Raw genomic sequence first — 21,632 nt, 5'->3', positions numbered from 1 at the left:
CGACACCTTTTACAACTAACGTTATACCTTACATTCCAAAACTATCTGAAAAAATAACACGAATTGGAAATAGATATGATGTTAGAACTACTTTCAGAACAAAAAATACACTGAGATCTATACTCACACATACAAAACCCAACAACACTGAAGAAAAAACAAAAAATTGTATTTATAAAATACCTTGTTCTTGTGGTAAAAGTTACATTGGTGAAACCTCAAGACCATTGAAAGTGCGTGAGAATGAACATCGAGATTATATAAAAAATAATAATAAAAAAAAAATGATTTCACAATTTTAACTAATTTAAGCTACTTGCATATATTATTTGTCACTGTTCTTGCATCTTTTTATTATGTCTACTTAACTTCTAATAACATGTATATATACACTAACTATAGATAAGCACAATTGCTTTATGTTCGGTTCTGACTAGTCTGATAAAGTTTTATGCTGTATGTACCACATGTATAAAATCTTTTAATGATGAATAAATTTCTATTCTATTCTATTTCTATTCTATAGACAATTGACAGGATCAAAATTATCAGAACACATTTTAAAATCAGACGGTGAACATCGGGTGGAATGGAATAGGACAAGAAAGATTACCAATGAGCCTCATTCTAAGAGACGTAAGCTAAAAGAATCAGCGTATATTCTCATGTCTGGAGAGAATTGTATCTCGAATAGCTCCTTAGAAATAGACCGTACTTGGCTACCCATCTTGAAGAAAACTTTGGATAGTGGCGAAATGGCAACAAACTGATATCGGAGAGTACCTTGTATTACATCGAATATTTCAGTTGTCAATCAACAACATTGACATAATTTCATATTTCAAAACTTCTTTGACATCTGTCGAAGAAGTAAAGAAATAAGCTCTCAAAAAAAGGAATAACTGCGTATATATTCGAATTTTTATCTATTTCTGAAGACGGAGGCAGATTTTGGCCTCCGAAACGTAAAAGATAAGTATAATTTCTTAATAATTTTTTTGATAGGCAAAATTGTGAAATACGACAAGTTACTGATAAATAGCAGATTTTTCTTTGTGAAAAATACTTTGATTTTTACGCAGTAACTTATCGGGGTAAACTAAAAAGTTTGCCCTTCTACACTTGTATAAAGTTCTCAATTATAATTTTTATATTTTTTCAGATTGTGGAAGGTAACAATTACCCAAAAAAAGGTCGATAAAAAACTGATTTTTTCCTCCACAAAAAATGACTTTCGTTGAATAAATTATGATGTTCTGAAAATTTGTTGAGGCGGCAATTGAAAGCAAAGTCGAGAATTTTTGATAACTGACTTTGTAAGCAGATGTTTCTATAATTATTAACGTCATATTTGAATCCTTTATTTTTATATATAGGTACTGATTTGGAGGTTTTCAAATTTGTTGGCTATTGACCTGTAACGAACGTTTCATTGATTAAGTATGCTGGTGGCTCTTTTATATGTTCTCTGACATATCTCAACGGTTTTCCAGAAATGTCATCAATATCTTCAGCTGTTTTCTTGGTGGTTTTCATAATATAATCCTCAATTTCATATGCATTAGTAGGAGAGAGAAAGAATGTATGATGGAAATGAGATATTATTTTGACTTTATCATTATCAACTGAGGGACATTGCAAATCATTGAGGTGATTACTAAATATATTACAAATTTCCCTCAGATCTGTCACACATTCTCCATTATAATTGAGCTTTGATACTGATTGATTTTGACTATGATTTTTGGATTCGTTAATAATTTTCCAACTTTCTTTCATCCTGTTTGAGGCATTTTTTATTCTTTCATCATTGTAATTATACTTTTCTTGCTTTAGTTTTTCTTTATATAGTTTTTTCAGTGTATCAAATTTTTTTTTAATGGTCATATTTGATGAACTTTTAATAATGTTATTTGTCATATCACAGAGCATATTATGAAGTTCTTTCAGTTCTTTGGTATACCAGACTTTACAGCGTTTCTTTATTTGCGTTCTTTTAAATGGAAATGAGATATCGTAGTAGAATTTGAAAGTGTTGAAAAAGTTACTGAATTTATCATCCACTGTGGAAGAAGAATAAACATCTGCCCATTGTTCTTTTTCGATCAGATTTTTAAAGTTCATCATATTATTTTCAGAGTAATCCCGTTTATATTGTATTTCTATTCTTTCATTTTCTCCCACATCCAAACTAAATTGGCATATTTGGAATGTATGATCCGATATGTGATTATCTTTTACCAATTTTGTACACAATGAAATATTTGAAAACATAAGATCAATACAGGTAGAACTTTTGTCAGTGATTCGTGTGGCTTGTTCTATATGGTTTTCCATACCAAATTCATTGAACAGATTGGTCAATGAATTTGGCATGGCACTGATTTGAGCATGAGTATATATCACACATCAGGTCATACATTTTTTCAATAAAAATCCCACCGTCACTATAAACTGTGATGACATATAATTTGTTACTGCTGACCGGGAGATTTATAGAGATCACTGTAGCTTCAAAGTGTTTCTCAATATTGTGATTATGGGCTATTGATTTACAGTTTGGAACATATTTTGCTCTCACAAATATACAAACTCCACCATGTTGAAATTCTTCACGGCAGAAGCTACTTACCATAGAAAAATCATATAATTTGAATGACATCATCTCCTCCGATTTGAGCCAATGTTCTGAGATGCAGCAGATATCTACACTATATTATATTATAATATATTAGTTTTTGAAACGTTAAGGCAAGGAGGTTAGAGTCACAAGAACTTTAATTTTTTTCATATTGCAGTTTTTTATTTCCAGGTCAATTGTATGTCTGTCATGCCATAAAGTAGTGGTCATCTGCAAAAATTGTAAATTTACCCGAGATATCACAGTATGTACCCGTAAACCACGGTTACCCAGTGCTTTATCATAAACGGATGAAGTTTTAACCATTTGTGTGCCATTATTAGTCAGGTAGGATTCTATCCAATTGTTTATTACTCCTCTGAAACCGTAATGGTGTTAGTTAAGCCTATAGTATTTGATGATCAACACAGTCAAAAGCTTTGCTGAAGTCGCAGAACACGGCGGCTGCAGCCTCCCCGCAGTTGACATTTGTGTATATTTCTTGGAGAAATGAAAATATGTCATTACATGACTTTTTTTCTCTGGAATCCGTACAGCTTATGTTTTTTTAAAGAATTTTGTTATTCTAATTTTTTCAATTATTTTTGCAAGTGCGGGTATAAGAGAAATCGGCCGGAAATTTGCTGGCTCGTCAAAGGCATCACCTTTATGTACGGGAATTACAATGGCAGTTTTCAGGAAATCTGGGAATATACCTCTCTGAAATGAGTTATTTATTAGGGTGGCCAATGTATGAAGAACATCTTCTGGCAGGTTTTCAAGAACTCACAAACGTTGATGAAACTAGTGTAACAATTATCTATATCTTTGTCTATTGTCATAGAAAAACACTTTTTTACAGTTTCAGAAAATAGAATTTGCTAATTTCTTGAAGATTGTTAATGATTTGGAAAATAAATGTAGCGAAATTGTAATTACAAAATTCTTGAAACCTACATATGGGGTCATTGTCCATGTGCTGTTACATTTTATTGATATATCGGTGAAGTATGGAGTTTTTCCTGATCAACTAATAAATAGCACTATTGAGCCTAATACTGTTTCTAATACTGCGAAATCTTGGGAACATCGACCAAATATTAGAAATGGTAGTATTCAGCAGTAAATTGCAAAAATATGTTAGTATACAAGGTTTGACAAAACTCTTCATCTTCACATTTTCAAAACACAACTCAAAAAGTTAAACTACCTGATAAAACTACGAGTATACTCGAGAACAATGGTTGTACATATTCTATGTAAATGTTCTGAATATATTGTTACAAATCTCTTTACTGTCTTGCTTCATGATTTGATTGATACAATACTTTCAGAAGTTGGTGATCTAGATCAATTATTGCTGATACATTTAAAGCCAGCAATAATCGTTTTTTAGAGATCAAGAGTGGCGAAAGGGGGTCAGTGGATGAGGTGTGATATGGACACACCTCATCCTGAATATTGCTTGCCACATCTCTCCAGGCGCGCAATTATAATCTAGTATAGTACTGTATTAATTTTTGTATCGTTATTCAATATATAAAATCATGACATTATTTTTGTACTTATGTTCATTATTCTCAAAGCCATCACTAAACCCTTCGCAAGCCAAAACTCATTAAGCGAGTAAATTACTCAACGAGTCCGAGCGTGACATTTGGTGGAGGCGCTCGCGTGCGATCGCTGAAAATCATAAAGTGCTATAGGAGAAAGCGCCGGAATGTCATCGTTATTTCATCCAGGTTTGGAGACCAGCTCCCCTACCCTTTTGGCTGATTGTTGGTCTTGAGAGAGACTAATGGGTTCATGACTGATTGGTGACGGCATGAAGTCCTTAGACATCAGTGCCGCTCTACCTAGCTGGGATGGGATGGATGAAAAAGTTATTCATCCGTTAACGGGGGACATGAGGGCCTCATTCGACAGAGTGTCGGGGCCCTCTATATCGGGAGGGGTCGTCTACAGCATAATCTGTGGCTTCCCTAACTAACGGGTTTTCATGAGTTTCCGTTTTTTCGAAAACTCTCTCATTCCTCGACTGAATGGACTGCCGAATGGAAGGCAGCTGCAAATCTCTGCGGATGGCTTCATTCCGCACGAACCAAGGAGCATTCACAATCATCCTAATTATCTTATTTTGCAACCTTTCCAAAATGGAAATGTTGGACGGAGCCGCTTGTCCCCAGATACCTGAAGCGTACATAATGACAGGCTTGAACATCGTGTTATAGATCGTGATTTTGTTTTTCATACTCATCTTTGATTTTCTGTTGATCAGAGGGTAAAGACTGGCTATCCGACCCTCGATCTTAGATTTAACGTACATAATGTGCGGGTTCCAAGTGAGCCTACGGTCTATCAAAAGGCCGAGGTACTTTACCCGCGCTTGCCAGTCAATCTCCCTCCCAGAGATTCTCACTTTTCTGGCCGGAGAAGATAGTAATCTTCCCATGGTTATCGCCTGAGTCTTTTCCGGGTTTACTCGGATCTTCCAATCGAGGTACCAGCGCTCGAGGTCGTCCAATGCACGTTGCATGTAGACGACGACGAGCTCTCGACCCAAGGAAGATGAGCCATGTCATCGGCGTACAGGGATATCTTCACTCATTCGGACCTAGGCAGGTCGCTGGTATAGAGTGAATACAGCGTCGAGGAGGAAGCACGGATTTGACGCGCTATTTATAGGCACGCGCCACCGTTACCGCCGCAAAAGCAGCGTCCCTGCATTTTAAATCTAATATCATCGAAAATATTCATTTAAATTATATGCTATAAAAGGCCATATTGACCTGTATTGAATGCACAACGTTTTTAAGGTACTTAATTGGATAAGGATTAATGCTGTATTGTTAAAAATCGCTTCATAAAAAGTAAAGGATAAAAAGTGGTTATTGTGGGTTATCTCTAAGAGATAAGTAGATATAAAGCATCGCGGACTTTTTTGTGGGCCTTTTTAAGGTGTACAATACTGAATGTAGTACATCATTTTGATCTAGCTCGTAGCGTTTGCAATGTAATATTTGGTTATTGTTTGAAAAAAAATCCTTTTACAAATCATGAAACGGTTGCATTTGATATTTATTAAGAATAATGAGGTGATGACAGTGTTTATTTCAAAATTATTTTTTTAATGAACTGTGATAATTTCTGAATAGTCATGATGCGATTTAATTTTTTCGAACAATGTGCGTGGCCTCTTTTTGAAATCATTAGGAAAATGAACCATGTACTCCTATATTTATTTACTTATGTCTATTTACATTTCAATAAAAATATACCTGATGATGATTATAGTGATAACCAAATTTCAAATTTTACTTCAACCATTGTATTATCATACATCTTCAACACATTTTGTATGTGTAATGTAATTGAGCTTTTTTAAAAACAAACAAACTCTTCAGGGTTAGGTTACATTATCCTAATATGAAAATAAAGAAATATTGAAACAAAACTATCTAATAAAATTAGGTCTACATTCATTGGGAGATCAATAAGCATAATCAACTTCAGAACTGGTACTTGTTTTGTTATTTGTATGAGAATTAAGGTAACACTGCTCATTGAAAATAATCTTTAAAAGGTTGGGCTACGGCTAGAGATTCCTGAATAATTTGAACTCTTGCAAATGACAAGCTTTTTGATAAAGCCTTGCAATCCGAAGTAAATAGTGTATTATAATATGATGATTTAAATAGTGTATTTAATAGGGCATACATTTTCTTCATCACTGTGGGTACCCCCTTGGATTTGGCGCCTGGAGCGCCAGGAACGGTCCTGGTTTTCAGAGCATTTACTATAAGATATGTGCTTACATTCAAGGTTATTTTTTAATGGAGTTGAAAGAGTCCAAATAGTTGGATTTCAAATATTTGTTTTTATATTCATTTTTGAATGCATATTCAACAGATAATGACCTTTATTTTTCCGAATGTTACATTTTCTAAAAATCTGGAGTAAATGAAAGAGGTAGTAGTATCTAGCGTTGACGTTAAAAAATAGAGTACATGATAACCAGTTCTGAAGAAAAAAAATAGATGATTATTTCAAAATGGTTATTTTGAATTATATTGATATGGGGGTGAAATTAATTACTGATTGAGAATCCCATCAGTTGAGTTGATGACATGAAAGAACTTGGCATTATCTTTTGATCAAAAATTCACTTTTGTTTCGTATATAGACCAAGCTGTTTCATCCGCTAGTCGAATTTCGGGCCGTGTTAGGAATTACACGTCAAAAGGTGAGACCTCTTTAGTCCTTAGCTCGCACAAGTTTCGACTTTTGACAGTTGTCGTTCGTAGGGAAGCGACAGCTGCTTAACGGAAAAACAGATTTTAACAGATCAGATAATGAGGAACTCATTCATGAGAATTCAGATATATAAAAGTAATGATCACGCTATTCTATGCTTACGTGAGATCCAAACTTGAATATGGGGCGATGATCTGAAGCTGTCCAAAGTAAGTTCAATGTCCTTCTAGTACTCGGATGTTGTATGATCGACATTTATATTTGTAGTTTCAAATAATATAAAGTTTGAATGCAATTGAAACTAGTTATCTTTTGTTGCACCTATATTTAAGTTTCTTGCTAAATAGGTATATACTTATTCGTATTATATTTTACTTTGCATTTCTGCATATTAACCTTTTTTCTTTTTTTTTCTGTCAAATGAACAGTCAACAAAATCATCGTTTCTGAGAATTGGCTGGTGTTTTCTTATACACTTTTTACACTGGTGTTTAGATTCAGATCTTTGTTATTTTCGGGTTCGTCATTGAATCATTTTTTGAAATCATAAATTCATAACGACAATGCCTTCAAGCGATAAGACTGCTCGCAGATACGAGCATTGCGTTCTATTGCTATCAGTCATTTTGAATTAATTAAAGACTCTTCAGAAAATGTTGGTGAGGAGATACATAAGAATAAGTTAAAAGTGAGCTTTCGGAAGCCGAAAAAGGTAACAAAAGATTTTGAGAAACATCACAATATGCTTATTACGTTGATTGCCAATGAAGCGGATGAGTTAATTACGGAAAATAAAATATTTCACTAAATGTGATGAGGTGGAAACTATTTATTTTGATGAAATGAGAAATGGAAATTTCTATGTTTTTTACCACTTTTATTTGTAACTAACGTTACTGCAGTTTCGTCCTATATGGACATTTTCAAACTTAAACAATAAACTAAGAATACATTACATTCGCTAATATATACCATTCAGGTACTTGATTGAGTACCTGAATTTACAGTTCACAATGCGCATGTGCCAATTTAAAAACCGGAGAGTAAATTAAATCGATTTGGTCATTTAACAAGTTTCACCCGCAATATTTATGCTCGTGAATTTCCAAGGAATCTAAATAATTGAGTTTGCAACCCTTCCTTGCATAGTGCAGAATTTCCGTATCGTTTAGATTCGGAAACTTGTGGTTGCATGCCAAGGAATGGTTTGAAAACGTCGAATCATTTTTTCCCAGTCTGAAGCACCTTTCATGTTCAGCATTGTCCCACATAAACACTATTACACTCCGGATTTTTAAGCTTATAAACTCCAGATTTTTCCAACTTGTCGACTTTATCTGTGGCATTGAAAAGAAAATGAGATAACCTGGCATGTGGTCTGAATGCTACTTCCACATTGTTTTTTCTGAAGAAACCTGCGATAATTTCTGTTCTTTTTCCAAAATATGTTAGCGTTACCCATTTCTTGATTTCTGGTTGTTTGACCTGAGGATATATTAATCTGCAAGTGAATTTCCGGCTTTGTTTCCTGACTAACTTCTGGATAGTATCTGCGTTGAAACCGTTATTTTGACCTATCTGTGTAATTGTATCTATTTCCCTAGCTAGATTGTCTGCAGACAAAGGCAGTGAGAATGCTCTGTGCAGCATTGAATTGTAGGCTGCTAATTTATGACTGTCTGGATGGAAAGAATCGCTTGGGATGGTGATGTCTGTATAGCTAGGTTTTCTGAAAACATTGAACTCGAATCTATTCTGATTGTGTGTAATGGCCAGGTCTAAGAAATTTATTTGTTGCTCTATTTCTGTTTCGAGTGTGAACTGAATGTTGCTATTGAGATTGTTCATGAATGTCATAAATTGGTTCAGCTGTCGTGTAGTACCTCTGAAACAGGCAAGAATATCGTCTACATATCTGTACCAAAAATGAATATGTTTTTTACCCAGGTCGGAGTTTACTATCTTGGTCTTCAAGTTGTTCATAAATATGTCTGCTAAAAGTGGACTAAGGGGTGAGCCCATTGGTAAACCTGAATCCTGTTTATAGAATTTGTTGTTGAACTGTAGGTAACTCTGATTCAGGCACAAATCGAAAGCTGTTGAAACCTCAAAGGAAGTGATATGGTCTACTTTGGCTTGATCTAATATGTCTAAAATGAGGGGCTTACACTCGTTGTACGGTATGTTGGAGAACATATTCTTTACATTGAATGAAACTAAAATTGAATTATGTGGCGTGGTTTGGTTTCTTATGTTCTCTACTAAAGTCAGTGAATTTTTAATGCTGTGAGGTGGGACGAAATTGGTAATATTTTTGAACAACTTGTTAAGACGTATTCCTAGTTCTCTTGCCGGACTATTTATATACGAAACTACCGGTCTTATGGGGTTATCCTCTTTATGTGTTTTTATCAGGCCATACAGTTTAGGGCAAGAGGGGTTCATGTTGGTGATTCTCCGTTTCTCTGATTCCGTGAAAATGATTTTAGTATCTAAGAGGAAAGTTTTAAGTTCATTTTGACTATTTTTCGTCGGGTCTTTGTTGATGACAGTAAGGTTTTCATCTCGAATGACTGATTCAATTTTCTGAACATATGCTTCTCGTTCAAGGATAACTATGGCATTCGATTTATCAGATTTCGTGAAAACTAGATCATTATTTCTTATTTTTTGTTGTATAGTTTTTATTATGCCGGTTTCTCTACTGTTTGATAAAGAGAATGGATGGTTCTGAATAACTTCATTTATCTTGTATGCCCCTATATCTCTATTATCTGTCTGTTTCAGTGCAATAGCTGTATCTGTTATCAACGTATCCAAACTATTTTTATTAATTATTGCTGGTGTATATTTCGGCCCCTTGGACATTGTTGAAATTTCCTCTTTGTTAAATTCTACTTTGGTCAAGTTGATGATTCTTTCACTGAACTGGATATCTGGTTCGACTGATTCGCTGTGTATGATATGTTGTTGATTCTGTGTTAGTGCCCTAAGTTTCTTGAGTTGAGTTTGGTACTTCCGGTATATGAAATCACTAATTGTAGACCTAACTTAGTCATAAAAAATGTCAAATTCTATCTGGTGAAGTTTATAAGTAAGTTCCGAGTGTAATACCTTCAAATAATGTTGCAGGATATTCCTTTTTGAGAACAGTGTCCTGCACTCTTGTTTTAGCCAGATCACTCGTGCCTTCATTGTCGCCTTCTCCGCTGCTGGTGTTTTTGTCCTGGTTCTGATGTTAATGTACTTCGGGGTAATTTTTCTTCTCAGGCATTCTTGGTTGACCCATAAATTCTGCGATGCTTGATGGTACTTCATTTTTAGTTCAAAGTAGTATGTGGCTTGTCTAGCTGTATTTGCTTCTTTCAATAAATTGATGGATGTAGCCGTTACTATGTGGTAGGAGATCATGATGAAAAGAGAAATGAAAATTTCTATGTTTTTTACCACTTTTATTTGTAACTAACGTTACTGCAGTAACGGCATCCAGAGAGTCATAAATTAGCAGCCTACAATTCAATACTGCACAGAACATTCTCACTGCCTTTGTCTGCAGACAATCTATCTAGGGAAATAGATACAATTACACAGATAGGTCATAATAACGGTTTCAACGCAGATACTATCCAGAAGTTAGTCAGGAAACAAAGCCGGAAATTCACTTGCAGATTAATATATCCTCAGATCAAACAACCAGAAATCAAGAAATGGGTAACGCTAACATATTTTGGAAAAAGAACAGAAATTATCGCAGGTTTCTTCAGAAAAAACAATGTGGAAGTAGCATTCAGACCACATGCCAGGTTATCTCATTTTTTTTTCAATGCCAAAGATAAGGTCGACAAGTTGGAAAAATCTGGAGTTTATAAGTGTCCGGAGTGTAATAGTGTTTATGTGGGACAATGCGGACGAAATTTCCAAAAACGATATGCTGAACATGAAAGGTCCTTCAGACTGGGAAAAAATGATTCGACGTTTTCAAACCATTCCTTGGCATGCAACCACAAGTTTCCGAATCTAAACGATACGGAAATTCTGCACTATGCAAGGAAGGGTTGCAAACTCAATTATTTAGAATCCTTGGAAATTCACAAGCATAAATATTTCGGGTGCAACCTGTTAAATGACCAAATCGATTTAATTTACTCTCCGGTTTTTAAATTGGCACATGCGCATTGTGAACTGTAAATTCAGGTACTCAATCAAGTACCTGAATGGTATATATTAGCGAATGTAATGAATCATTCTTAGTTTATTGTTTAAGTTTGAAAATGTCCATATAGGACGAAACTGCAGTAACGTTAGTTACAAATAAAAGTGGTAAAAAACATAGAAATTTTAAATCAATACCCACTCTTCTTTTTCCAGTTTTCATTAGTAAATCGTTCGATTGTTTTGTTTAAACGGGTCGTGTATTGTTATTCGTTTAAAAATACCATACACTACTGCTAAAAGGGTTTCAGTTATTGCTTTTTTTTTTTGGCAACGACCAAAATGCTAATAGAACATCAATTTTATTTAACGAGCAAAACCCTGGTAAACACCTAAGCAGAAATCACGGTCTGGATTTGGTCACAAAATTCAGGGAGACAGGTTCGGTTTTAAATAAGAAAATAAATGTTCAGAGAAGGGTAGTGAATAACGATAATGCGATTGGAGTGATTGGTCAAGTCATCGCCAATCCCAGGTTAAGTACCAGAGGTTTATCAGCAATGGCCGGAATAAGCCATATGAGCGCATGGAGAATCCTTAAAAACCACAAATTCCATCCTTACAAAATTGAACTTGTTCATGAACTCAATGAGGATGATTTTGACCGAAGACAGGAGTTTTGTCAGGGCATGAGTGAGAGATTAATGCAAAATCCCGAGCTGCTTTATAACATCTGTTTTTCGGACGAAAGCTCATTTTATTCAAATGGTTGCGTGAACCATCATAATTGCCGTTATTGGTCGGATGAAAACCTAAGACAATACGCAGAAATACATACCCGACATTCCAAAAGTTGAATGTCTGGGCCGGAATATTAGGCAATCATATTATAGGTCCATTTTTCATTGATGGAAATTTAACCGGCGATTCTTATTTACAACTTCTTGAAGAGACAATACAACCTCGTATAGTTGAAATAATTGAACAGGATCCAAGATGTCAGGATAAATTTATCTATTTTCAACAAGACGGTGCACCACCCCATTATGCCCAGCAGGTTCGAAATTTTTTTAATAATCATTTAGAAGGACAATGGATTGGCAGAAGAGGTCTAATTGAATGGCCAGCACAATCACCAGATTTAACACCACTGGTTTACTTTTTGTGGGGATATTTGAAGTCTAAAGTTTATACTATACAGCCAGCCAATTTGGATGAATTACGTCGTAGAATTATTGATGAATGCCGAGCTATAACTTCTGAGATGTTGAATAATGTAAGAGCAAAATTCGAACAAAATCTTTATTGTTGCATGGAGCAAAATGGCGCACATTTTGAACATTTACTCTGAATTTCCTATGTGAGTTACCCTATTAGGTGTAACTTTTTTTGTGTGTGCTTTAAAAACAATTATTGGGATTTATTAACCCTAAAATAGTTTTTTAAACTTTTCTGTGTCATCAGCATTCAAGGAAATCAGCAGGTTGTATTCGTTGTGTAGGTAAGTTTTTAGTATGATTCACTTTTTTATCAGAAGCATAAAATATCCACGTCAAAAGGCAATCTTCATAAGGAGGTGACACTCAATTTACCTAAAATGTAAGGGTGGTAACCAACCCCATCCCCCGAAAAAGTCTCCTGGTAATAAACAAATAATTCTTACTTTTTTACGAAATCAAATGGACACGTATTAGCAGGTTGTCATAAAAAGCAAATTTTTTTTTTATGAAAGTTCTGGACGTAAATTGTACCTTAAAAACAATTTGATTTATTTTAAAAAGAGTTGAACTCAATAAAAATACTTTTAAATCTTCAAATTTTCTCGAAAACTAATCGTTACAAAAATTTTCTTTTAACAGAGATGTAAAGGTATTCGAAATACCATTAAAACAAGTACAAGTAGTACGCACCCCCTTCGAGGGGGTGCGTACTACAAAAAATCTGATTAGTCTGAAAGGTGTCCCCCTTCAATTAAAAATCGACGTGTCCGAGCTTTTTTTAAAAATCTTACTTTTCATATTCAAAAACGGCTCTGTTAAGTTTTCTTTGTTACACACCGTAGAGAAAATCTCTTCGAAGCTTGGAAAAGTGTCCTATGGACTGAGTATAATCACCAAACATCTAGAAAAGCAAGCAGCTTTATCTCTTTATTTTGCAAGTTTTGAATCTGTCATGAGATACCTAATAATTTTTTCGGGATCCAATGAGAATTCAAATAGAATATTTGTTATTTAAAGAATAGTAATGAGAATAATCAATTACAAACATTATCAGAACTAATAAATTGATGGATGTAGCCGTTACTACGTGGTAGGAAATCATAATGAAGAAAAGAGAATTGAAACTTTTTATATTTTTTACCACTCTTATTTGTAACTAACGTTACACATTAATGTATAAGGACATTAAGTTTGAAAATGTCCTTATAGGACGAAACTTCAGTAACGTTAGTTACAAATGAACTAATAAACATTAATGTATAAGTTTGAAAATGTCCTCATAGGACGAAACTGCAGTAACGTTAGTTAAAAATAAAAGTGGTAAAAACATAGAAAGTTTCAATTTTCTTTTCTTCATTATAAGAACTCTTGTCGAACAGTTTTCGAGAATAATAACATCATAACTGTTTATGATCTGTACATTTTTGAATGTTTGATGTATTTCTTTAAAAATAAAAGAACTTTTCAATCTAAATGCCACAGAACACGAATATAACACTAGGAGGCATGACCTCACTTATCCATAGCATAATACATTGAGACTTGCTGCAAAATCTCCCTATTATATGGCAATGAAATTTTACAACAAGTTAGCAGTAATTGTAAGACGTTTTTCTAGTAGCAATCAATTTAAAAAAATATTAAGAAGATTCTTGTAGATCTAGTACCATACTATGCTGAATATTTGTCAAAACATTAGTTTTGAAATCTAAAGCAAATGGAACTTCAAACGTTCAAGCCAGTCTCTACTTATATACCTACACAGTAGGCCTGGCTAATACCACGAAGTAGGGAAGTAGTTGTTTTCTGATAGGCGTCAGTCCATTAAACCTACTGTGTAGGTATATCGAGACTGGCTTGAACGTTTGAAGTTCCATTTGCTTTAGATTTGTTTACTGTCAGTCTTCAAGCATAGCCCACTGACTAATAAGAAAACATTAGTTTTGAAATATCATTGTGTATAACGTCATTTTATTACATGTTTTAATTGTTTTTTATACAAATCCTTGTAGTATTTTTAAAAGAAACATGATTTTCATTATTATTATTATACGCAGATGACACCGCGATATACGCGCATTGGTTAGTTCTCGAGCGAGGTGGCGAAGCCACAGCTGCTCGACGGGTTGGTCGTGCCGTATTTTGAGTGTTACCCGATCGAGGTCAATCCCAGTGAAACATAACTCTTCAATCTTGAAGAAATTTACTGACGATCTTTGGGAATTTGATTTGTTGAGGTTTACTGCATTGACGAGCAGAAGAGCGCGCGATATCTGGGTGTTATCCTAGATAGTCGCCCGAACTTTCAGGAAAATCTGAGCTTGGCGATCCAACGAGCGGGTGTGGCGGTAAAACGCACGTATTCGCTCATTGCACGGAACTTGAAGCTTAGTGTTGAAAACAAGTTGCTAATTTACAAGCAAGTGATTAGACCAGCTATGTTGTATGCTTGTTCCGCATTCTGCAGCCTCAAGAAGACTCCTTTGCGGAGACTCGAGACGATGTAGAATAAGGTTCTCCGTATTTACAGGAATAGTGACATATACATATCATCGTATGATCTGTTAGATCTGGCAGAAGTTGAGTCGGTCACTGATCATATCAGGAGATTGACCCAGAAATTCTTCAAGTTCTTTCTGCCGAAAAGATTGCTGACGAGGGACGTCCCGGCGCTTAGGAGTTATCATACAGTAAACAGGCTGATTCATGAGACGTTAGATAGATATCTTCCGTGAACGGTGCGAACGCGATCGCGTTTAGTTCATGGAAAAGCTGGCCAAGATAATTAATGTGTTTTCGTGATATCAGAATAACTCTCACCTGGTTTTTTCATGAACTTTTCGTAGGAGGCTAGTGATAAACCAAAACACTTATTAAGTATAGTAGCATCTGAGGTATCGTAATGCAACAACCTGATAAATCTTGCATAAGTCTCGACAAGACGCAGGAAGTCTTAGACTGAATGTTGGAATGAGGCTCTATTGGGCGGAGGGCTACCCGTTGATATCAGCGGGAGCGCCTCCCATTTTCCTATTTTGAGTCTATGAGGCGGACGTCTAGGACCCAATATTGATTTTCTTATTGATTCGGCCGTTACTTGATGAAGATCCATACTAATTTCATAAACTATAACTCACTCAGTATTCAAATCACTGATGAAGAAGCTAGTGTGTCGTGATATATTTTTCAAAAATAAAGTTTGTGGAGATCAAATCGTTAGTTGTAGTTTATGAAAAACCCAATATTGAAATCTTCTCCTGCCACCTTCCCCCTTCCTTTACCTACCCCTTTCCTGAACCCCACGCACTCCCGTATGTGGGAGAGATGTAAATATTGTATTTGTAAATAATCTAAATCCTTAGACTGTAAAAGAGAAACAGGCAATAAAAACATTTCGATTTGTAACTGAAATCTATAGGGTGGATGTTTAAATTGGTGATAATTCTTTAGAATTTTTACGGAAGGGAGAATATTACAGATTATATTTTTTGTTAAATTTTTAATATCTAATTGATGTTTGTCGTGTAATTTTCATTATATTTTTTGCTCCTATCAGCTGTGAATGAGCAATGTTGAAAAAGTCATTGATTGTCAGAAAAAGTCAATAGACGTCAAAATAGTAAAATTGTTTTTTTTTTTAAATAAGGTATAAAAGGAAATTACACACCTCTTATAAGAAAGGAACCACCAGATATAAATTCAGTTTCGAATTTTCAATCTATAAGGAGGATGTTGAAACTGGTGAAAATACTTGAGAATTTTAACGATAGGGAGAATATCACAAATAATATTTTTTGTTAAATTGTTGATTTTTGATTGATGTTTGTCATGCATCCTTCAGTATATTTTTGGTAAAATTTTTCTGTGATGTATATTTTCGCGATTTTTTCTGTGATGATACAACGTGATGGTAGGAATTCAGAACACTTTTTATTTTTTGTCGGACTCAATTAGTTTTCGAGATATAGCCTGTCAAAGTTTGTATGATGTCATATTTTACCTTTTTTTATTAGGCAATAAACGATTGCAATTCATATATTTTTAATTCAATACATTTTTTCCATATCATCGCACTTTTCATTTACTTGTTGCCAAGTTTCTTGAAATTATATTGAAATTCCATAATTTGCCACATGCTAACTCAACCTAACCTAACTCAGTGTAACCTTACTTTGAAATTAAAAAACTATGTATTCTCAGCATCTAACCTGACCTCCAAATTCAAAAAGGAACGTATTTTCGAATATTTACACTATATTTCCTCAACATCTAACCTGACCTCCGAATTCTAAAAGGAACGTAGGTATTTTCGAATAGTGAAACTTAATGAATTTATAAAAAGTGATTTGTGTGCACCCACCGACATAACATATAAGGTTATGTCGATGTGTGCACCTGACAATTTATGGAATTTTATTCTAATTTCAGGAAACTCGGCAATAAGTGATTGAAAAGGGATAGAAAAAGGTGCGATGATATGGAAAAAGTTGTGTTAAATAAAAAATATATGAATTGCAATCGTTTATTGCTTCAAAAAAAGGTAAAATATGACATCATACAAACTTTGACAGGCTATATCTTGAAAACTAATTGAGTCCGACAAAAAAATAAATAGTGTTCTGAATTCCTACCATCACGTAGTATCATCCCAGAAAAAATCGCGAAAATCCGGGAGTATTCCATAAAGTATAATTTAGCCATATTTTTTGTTCCTATCAGTTAGCTGTGAATGAGATAGGAAGAAAAATGTCGTTGATTGTCAAAAAAAGTCAATTTTCAATCTATAAGCGGAATCGTAATGTATTGTTGTAGTGAGTGTGATAGAAGTTTTACTCGTGGAGATAACTTACGTTATCAGGCACAGTCGTGTAGGCCCAAAAATGACATCGCCGAGCCTTCAACTAAAAAGCCCGAATTAGATCTTGTTCCTCCAGCTCCGAGTGAGCAGTTCTGTAGCTAGTGTAATGTAAATGATACCTGTGAATCTGATGAATTCTCACCTAAAGACGATGGAGCATATAACAAATGCATTAACTCATTCAAATACAGGATTACCAGTTATCCAGTTGTGAGTAAAAATCATAGTTAATATTTTTCAATGACCTGAAGCAGAAGATTGTTAATTTGATTGAGAGAATGGTACATATCCAAAAAGCTGTGAAAGTGAACATGGAAGGTTTTGCCAGATACGCCTTGCAAACAGAAATCATTTGATGTGGAAGGCTTCAACAGCCCCAATGAAATTGTTGACCTTCCTATATCACGGTCTAGAAGCGGTGTATGATGAGTTCTTTGATGTTTTATCTACAGGTGCTATGGATTTCCAAGAGCACGATTCAGGTATGTTATCCTTCGAAAAATATAAAAAGTCGCCATAAAAATTTTATAGGGTAGACTCTTAAAAATATCGTGTTCATTGGTGTTAACATCAACAAGTATAGCCCGCTACGTTGATAGTCATAGTCATATGAATCTTTCAAAATTCATTGAATTGAAGAGAGCTGTGGTGAATGTTAGGAACGAGAACTAGCATTGTTTCGCCTGGGCAGTGACGTCAGCATTATATCTCGCATATACTTTTTAACTGTTTTGGAACAGGTATAGACTTTCCATTGAAATAGCGATATATTCCAAATTTGAAGGGTTGAATGATTGCTTAGTGAGTGGATATGGGTTGGAATTACTTCAAAAATAATGAAGTAAAATATGAACTTGTTGATCCTTTACATTGAGCAATTATGCCAATATGTATCGAAATACATTCTGTCCAAGTTTAATCTTCCTCTTGAAGATGATCACTTGGTGATTGGAACACGTGTCGGGGTGTTGAAAATTACGGTTTGGTGTTGGGGTAAAACTCCAGTAATATTCATTACTGCACCAAAGGTTTCAAACATTACAAGTCGATAAAGTATATTGAATAACCTATATTTGCCACCATATCCTTGCCTCTCATGTGAACCTTTGCAGGTACGTGTGGCAGATACACGACGGAAAAAAAACAACTCACCTAGCTAATGCTGCAAAGAAAGCTGAAGTAAAACTATCAGGCATATGTAATGTGCAACGTCTTCCATTTGGAAGATTCGTCCAAAGTTAATTCCTATATATGAAAAGCAGAAGTTGATTTCATTCGGTCGGGACGATCACCGATACACCGGTTTCGGAGTACTAGCTCCACGTCAGTACTGGGAGGGTTATTTCAGATGGAGTGAATCGTCCGAGAATAATGAGAAGCAAGGTTACAGTGTTTTTACCCAAACTTGAGCATGTCATATGCACCTCTCCGGAACATATTCATTCATTATTCTGACCCCATCTCGGAGTATGTGTTTGTGGAGTTTTTTCTGGGCTTTGTTTGCAGATGGCGCAGGTGTACATCCTACTGAATCAACTGCAGATAAAGCTTATGCCTAGTTGGAATTCATTTTGTTTGTTCGGGAATAACCTCATTAGTCAAGGAAGCTATGGATTATACTGTAGACGACCCCTCCCGATACAGAAGTCCCCGACACTCTGTCGAATGAGGTCCCTATGTTCTCCGTTAAAAGATGAACAATTTCTTCATCCAACCCACCCCAGCCAGGTAGGGGTACACCGTGAAGGGCGGTACTGATGTCTGAGGACATTCATGCCGCCATACCATCAACACTCACCATCAGTTATGACCCGTTTGTCCTTCTGGCAAACATCAGTCCAAAGGGTAAGGGAGCCAGGCTTCAACCTGTCTGAAATCAAGACGACGTGCAGGTTTCTTCGGGATACTTAGAAGGTTCATTTCGTCTGAAATGACCCTTCCGGTTCTGACGAGGAGTTAGTAGGTACTCCGAAACCGGTCTATCGGTGGTCGTTCATATATAGAAAGTTACTTGCGACGAATCTTCCAAATGGAAGACGTTGCACGGGTACCTGATTGTTTTACTTCAGCATTCTGCGGGGCATTAGCTGGATGAGTTGTTGTTTTTTCCGTCGGGCATTTGCCACACGTACCTACAAAGTCGTAGGTTTACATGAGAGGCAAGGGTATGCTGTTTTCATTTGAACTTGAGCATGTCATATGCATCTCCCCAGAAGATGTACTTGCCTTGGTTTTGGAATGATTGTTTGATTGTGTTTGCTCGTAGTTACTTCAATTTCAGGCTATTTTCAAGAAGATGGATGTATAGACAGATATATCTGGACGCAATAATATCTAATATGTTACCTACCAAATCCAAGTTAATATATGAGAAAACATACAGGGCTATTCAAATTCGTTTCTGTACATGAGGATCTCGTAAACGATAAGAGATAGAGTGTCGGTTAAATTATGGAAAAGTTGAGTTTTTAGAGACGTATTCAATGATGTAAAGAGATCGAATGTAGCTCTTTTGGTTCTGGAGATATACAGAAAAAAACAAAAAATCCCAAATTATTTTTTGCCTATATCTTCTTTATTCGCAGACATATTGAAAACCTGTCCACATTTTGCTACTGGCACTTGATGTGGGCTCTCAAAATATATTCATGAATCTTTTATACAGGGTGTCATCTGACTTGGGCTACCCTCATCTTTGAATTTTTAAATACGGTCCTGTATATTTTGTTGTAGTTTTTGGATCGTAAACGTTCACTTCATACTGAGAAATTAAATTCAATTTTATATTTCGGGATTTTCGGGAATATTCGATTATAATTGTGTGAATTATTCCCTTTTAAATTACGGCCCTGGAAATTGGTTGACTGGGTTGAATAAAAACACAATAGCAACTTTCACGTCTCCCTATGTACCGTAGAGTTTTTCGAGAGTGTTTTTTCATTTTTAGGTACCTATTCATATTTTTTCCAATGCTCTGAGCGTTTTCAACGTTGTCGATTTCGAAACCTTTCACTGAAGTAATGTTCTAAAATGATAGAGGACAAAGATTAGTGATTGTCACATTCAATAATACATTTGGATCAATTTCTACTAACTAGTTTGGATATTATCTCATAGAAATATAAAAATATATTATTTTTTTTTGTACATATCCAGTTTAACAAACGAAGGTATCCTTATTTTTTGATAATAGGAAAAAACAATGAGGTACTTCATCACAGAAAAATTTGATTAGAAATATGACTGTGATGACAAAATTTATTCAACTCTCCAACCATAACTTTCAGGCCTTAAAATCTACTAAATTTAAAAATTTTAGCATTTAATTACTTAGGTACAGACCTGAATAATAATAAGCAGCTACAGCAAATCGTAAAAATATATAGTTATTTGAGAAAACTGAATATGTTTTCAATTGTAATGGTATACATATTTATTATAATAGTTATGAATGAAAGACATACCTCTGTTATATATGATTCTTGATTCATTCCATCAATTGCTTCCTTGATTGAATATTATCCTTTTGCCAATTGAGGGAATCATTTCTTTGATATCTTCATCACTGAGCCTTTTAGCTATGTCTAAGGTTACATCATTTTCTGTTTGAAAAGTATGTGTTTTAGGTATATTAGTGGGAGATAAATAATATATGTATTTTTTTATCTTTGAAAATGCCAATCAGGTCATTTAATACCAAGTTATTAAGAAATGCCTCCATGTCTAAAAATAAAAGAGATTAGTCATTTCGCCAGTTCGCGTCCATTTAGTGCAGTTGGCAAGTTTGAAAGAGAAGATAAAAATGTTCCAGCACTAGTTTCAATGAAAAAGTTATGTAATGTGTTCATTATATAGTCTACTATAGGGTTCGCTTTCAGTTTTGTTCGAAACTACTTGTGTTTTTTTTACAAATAGACAAACTTCAAAAATATGCGTTTTACGCACTTTGCGTCCAAAAAATCTAAATTGCGTCCACCCATAGACCATTTTGCGTCCACCAGCTAAGAAAAGGAATTTAGGAGTGATATTTTTAAGATAATGTAAAGAAAAATTGTATTTTAACAGATTCTTTATTCAATAATATTATTATTTGAAAATCAACATTATTATCATTAATAAATCACTATAAAGAAAATAAGAATACCTATTTATTCTTCTCAACATTGATAGAACTTAAAAACAAAACTACTTAAAAAAAAACGAAACATTATTCTGAAACAGGTACCTAATTAATAATTTTCAACCTTTTAATGGTTGCAGGTCAACAACAATCAGTTCTGTTAATCTTACCCAAAAATCACGATTTTACAATATCATGAAGATCAGCCTTGATTGATTGATAAGTTGTTGGCTATATTATAGCAACAAAACAACACAATAGTTTTATCTAATCCTACTACTAAAAGAAATGTTGAATCATAATATTATGATTATGAGACAATATATGATTACTATTGCCTTCGAATTTTAATTAATTACACAAGTCACATTCAAAAGAATTATCTTTGGCTTCTGAATAACTTAATCC

At 34.7% G+C, this 21,632-nt stretch overlaps 1 protein-coding gene across 5 annotated transcripts in view; it reads right to left on the bottom strand.

Annotated features, from left to right (window-relative positions):
* LOC141480525 (uncharacterized) overlaps nt 1-21,632 on the bottom strand; it is a 149,415-nt gene that overhangs the window by 17,352 nt on the left and 110,431 nt on the right. For 4 of the 5 annotated variants that reach the window (XM_074170577.1, XM_074170580.1, XM_074170579.1 and 1 more), the window contains one exon: nt 20,569-20,827. Coding sequence is in view for 1 of the 5 variants with exons in the window: in XM_074170580.1 (XP_074026681.1) it covers nt 20,569-20,595 (27 nt within the window). In the remaining 4 variants the exon portion in view is untranslated. Of the gene's footprint in view, nt 1-19,434; nt 20,130-20,568; nt 20,828-21,632 lie in introns of those variants that run through there. The other variant, XR_012464403.1, reaches the window with a different exon arrangement.

Source organism: Leptinotarsa decemlineata, unplaced genomic scaffold, assembly GCF_025532065.1.
Source record: "Leptinotarsa decemlineata unplaced genomic scaffold, Ldec_3_MD MMD2_P_RNA_scaffold_9, whole genome shotgun sequence".
Lineage (NCBI taxonomy): Eukaryota > Metazoa > Arthropoda > Insecta > Coleoptera > Chrysomelidae > Leptinotarsa > Leptinotarsa decemlineata.
Note: the sequence above shows the minus strand (reverse complement) of the source record. Positions and strands in the feature narration are given on the sequence as shown.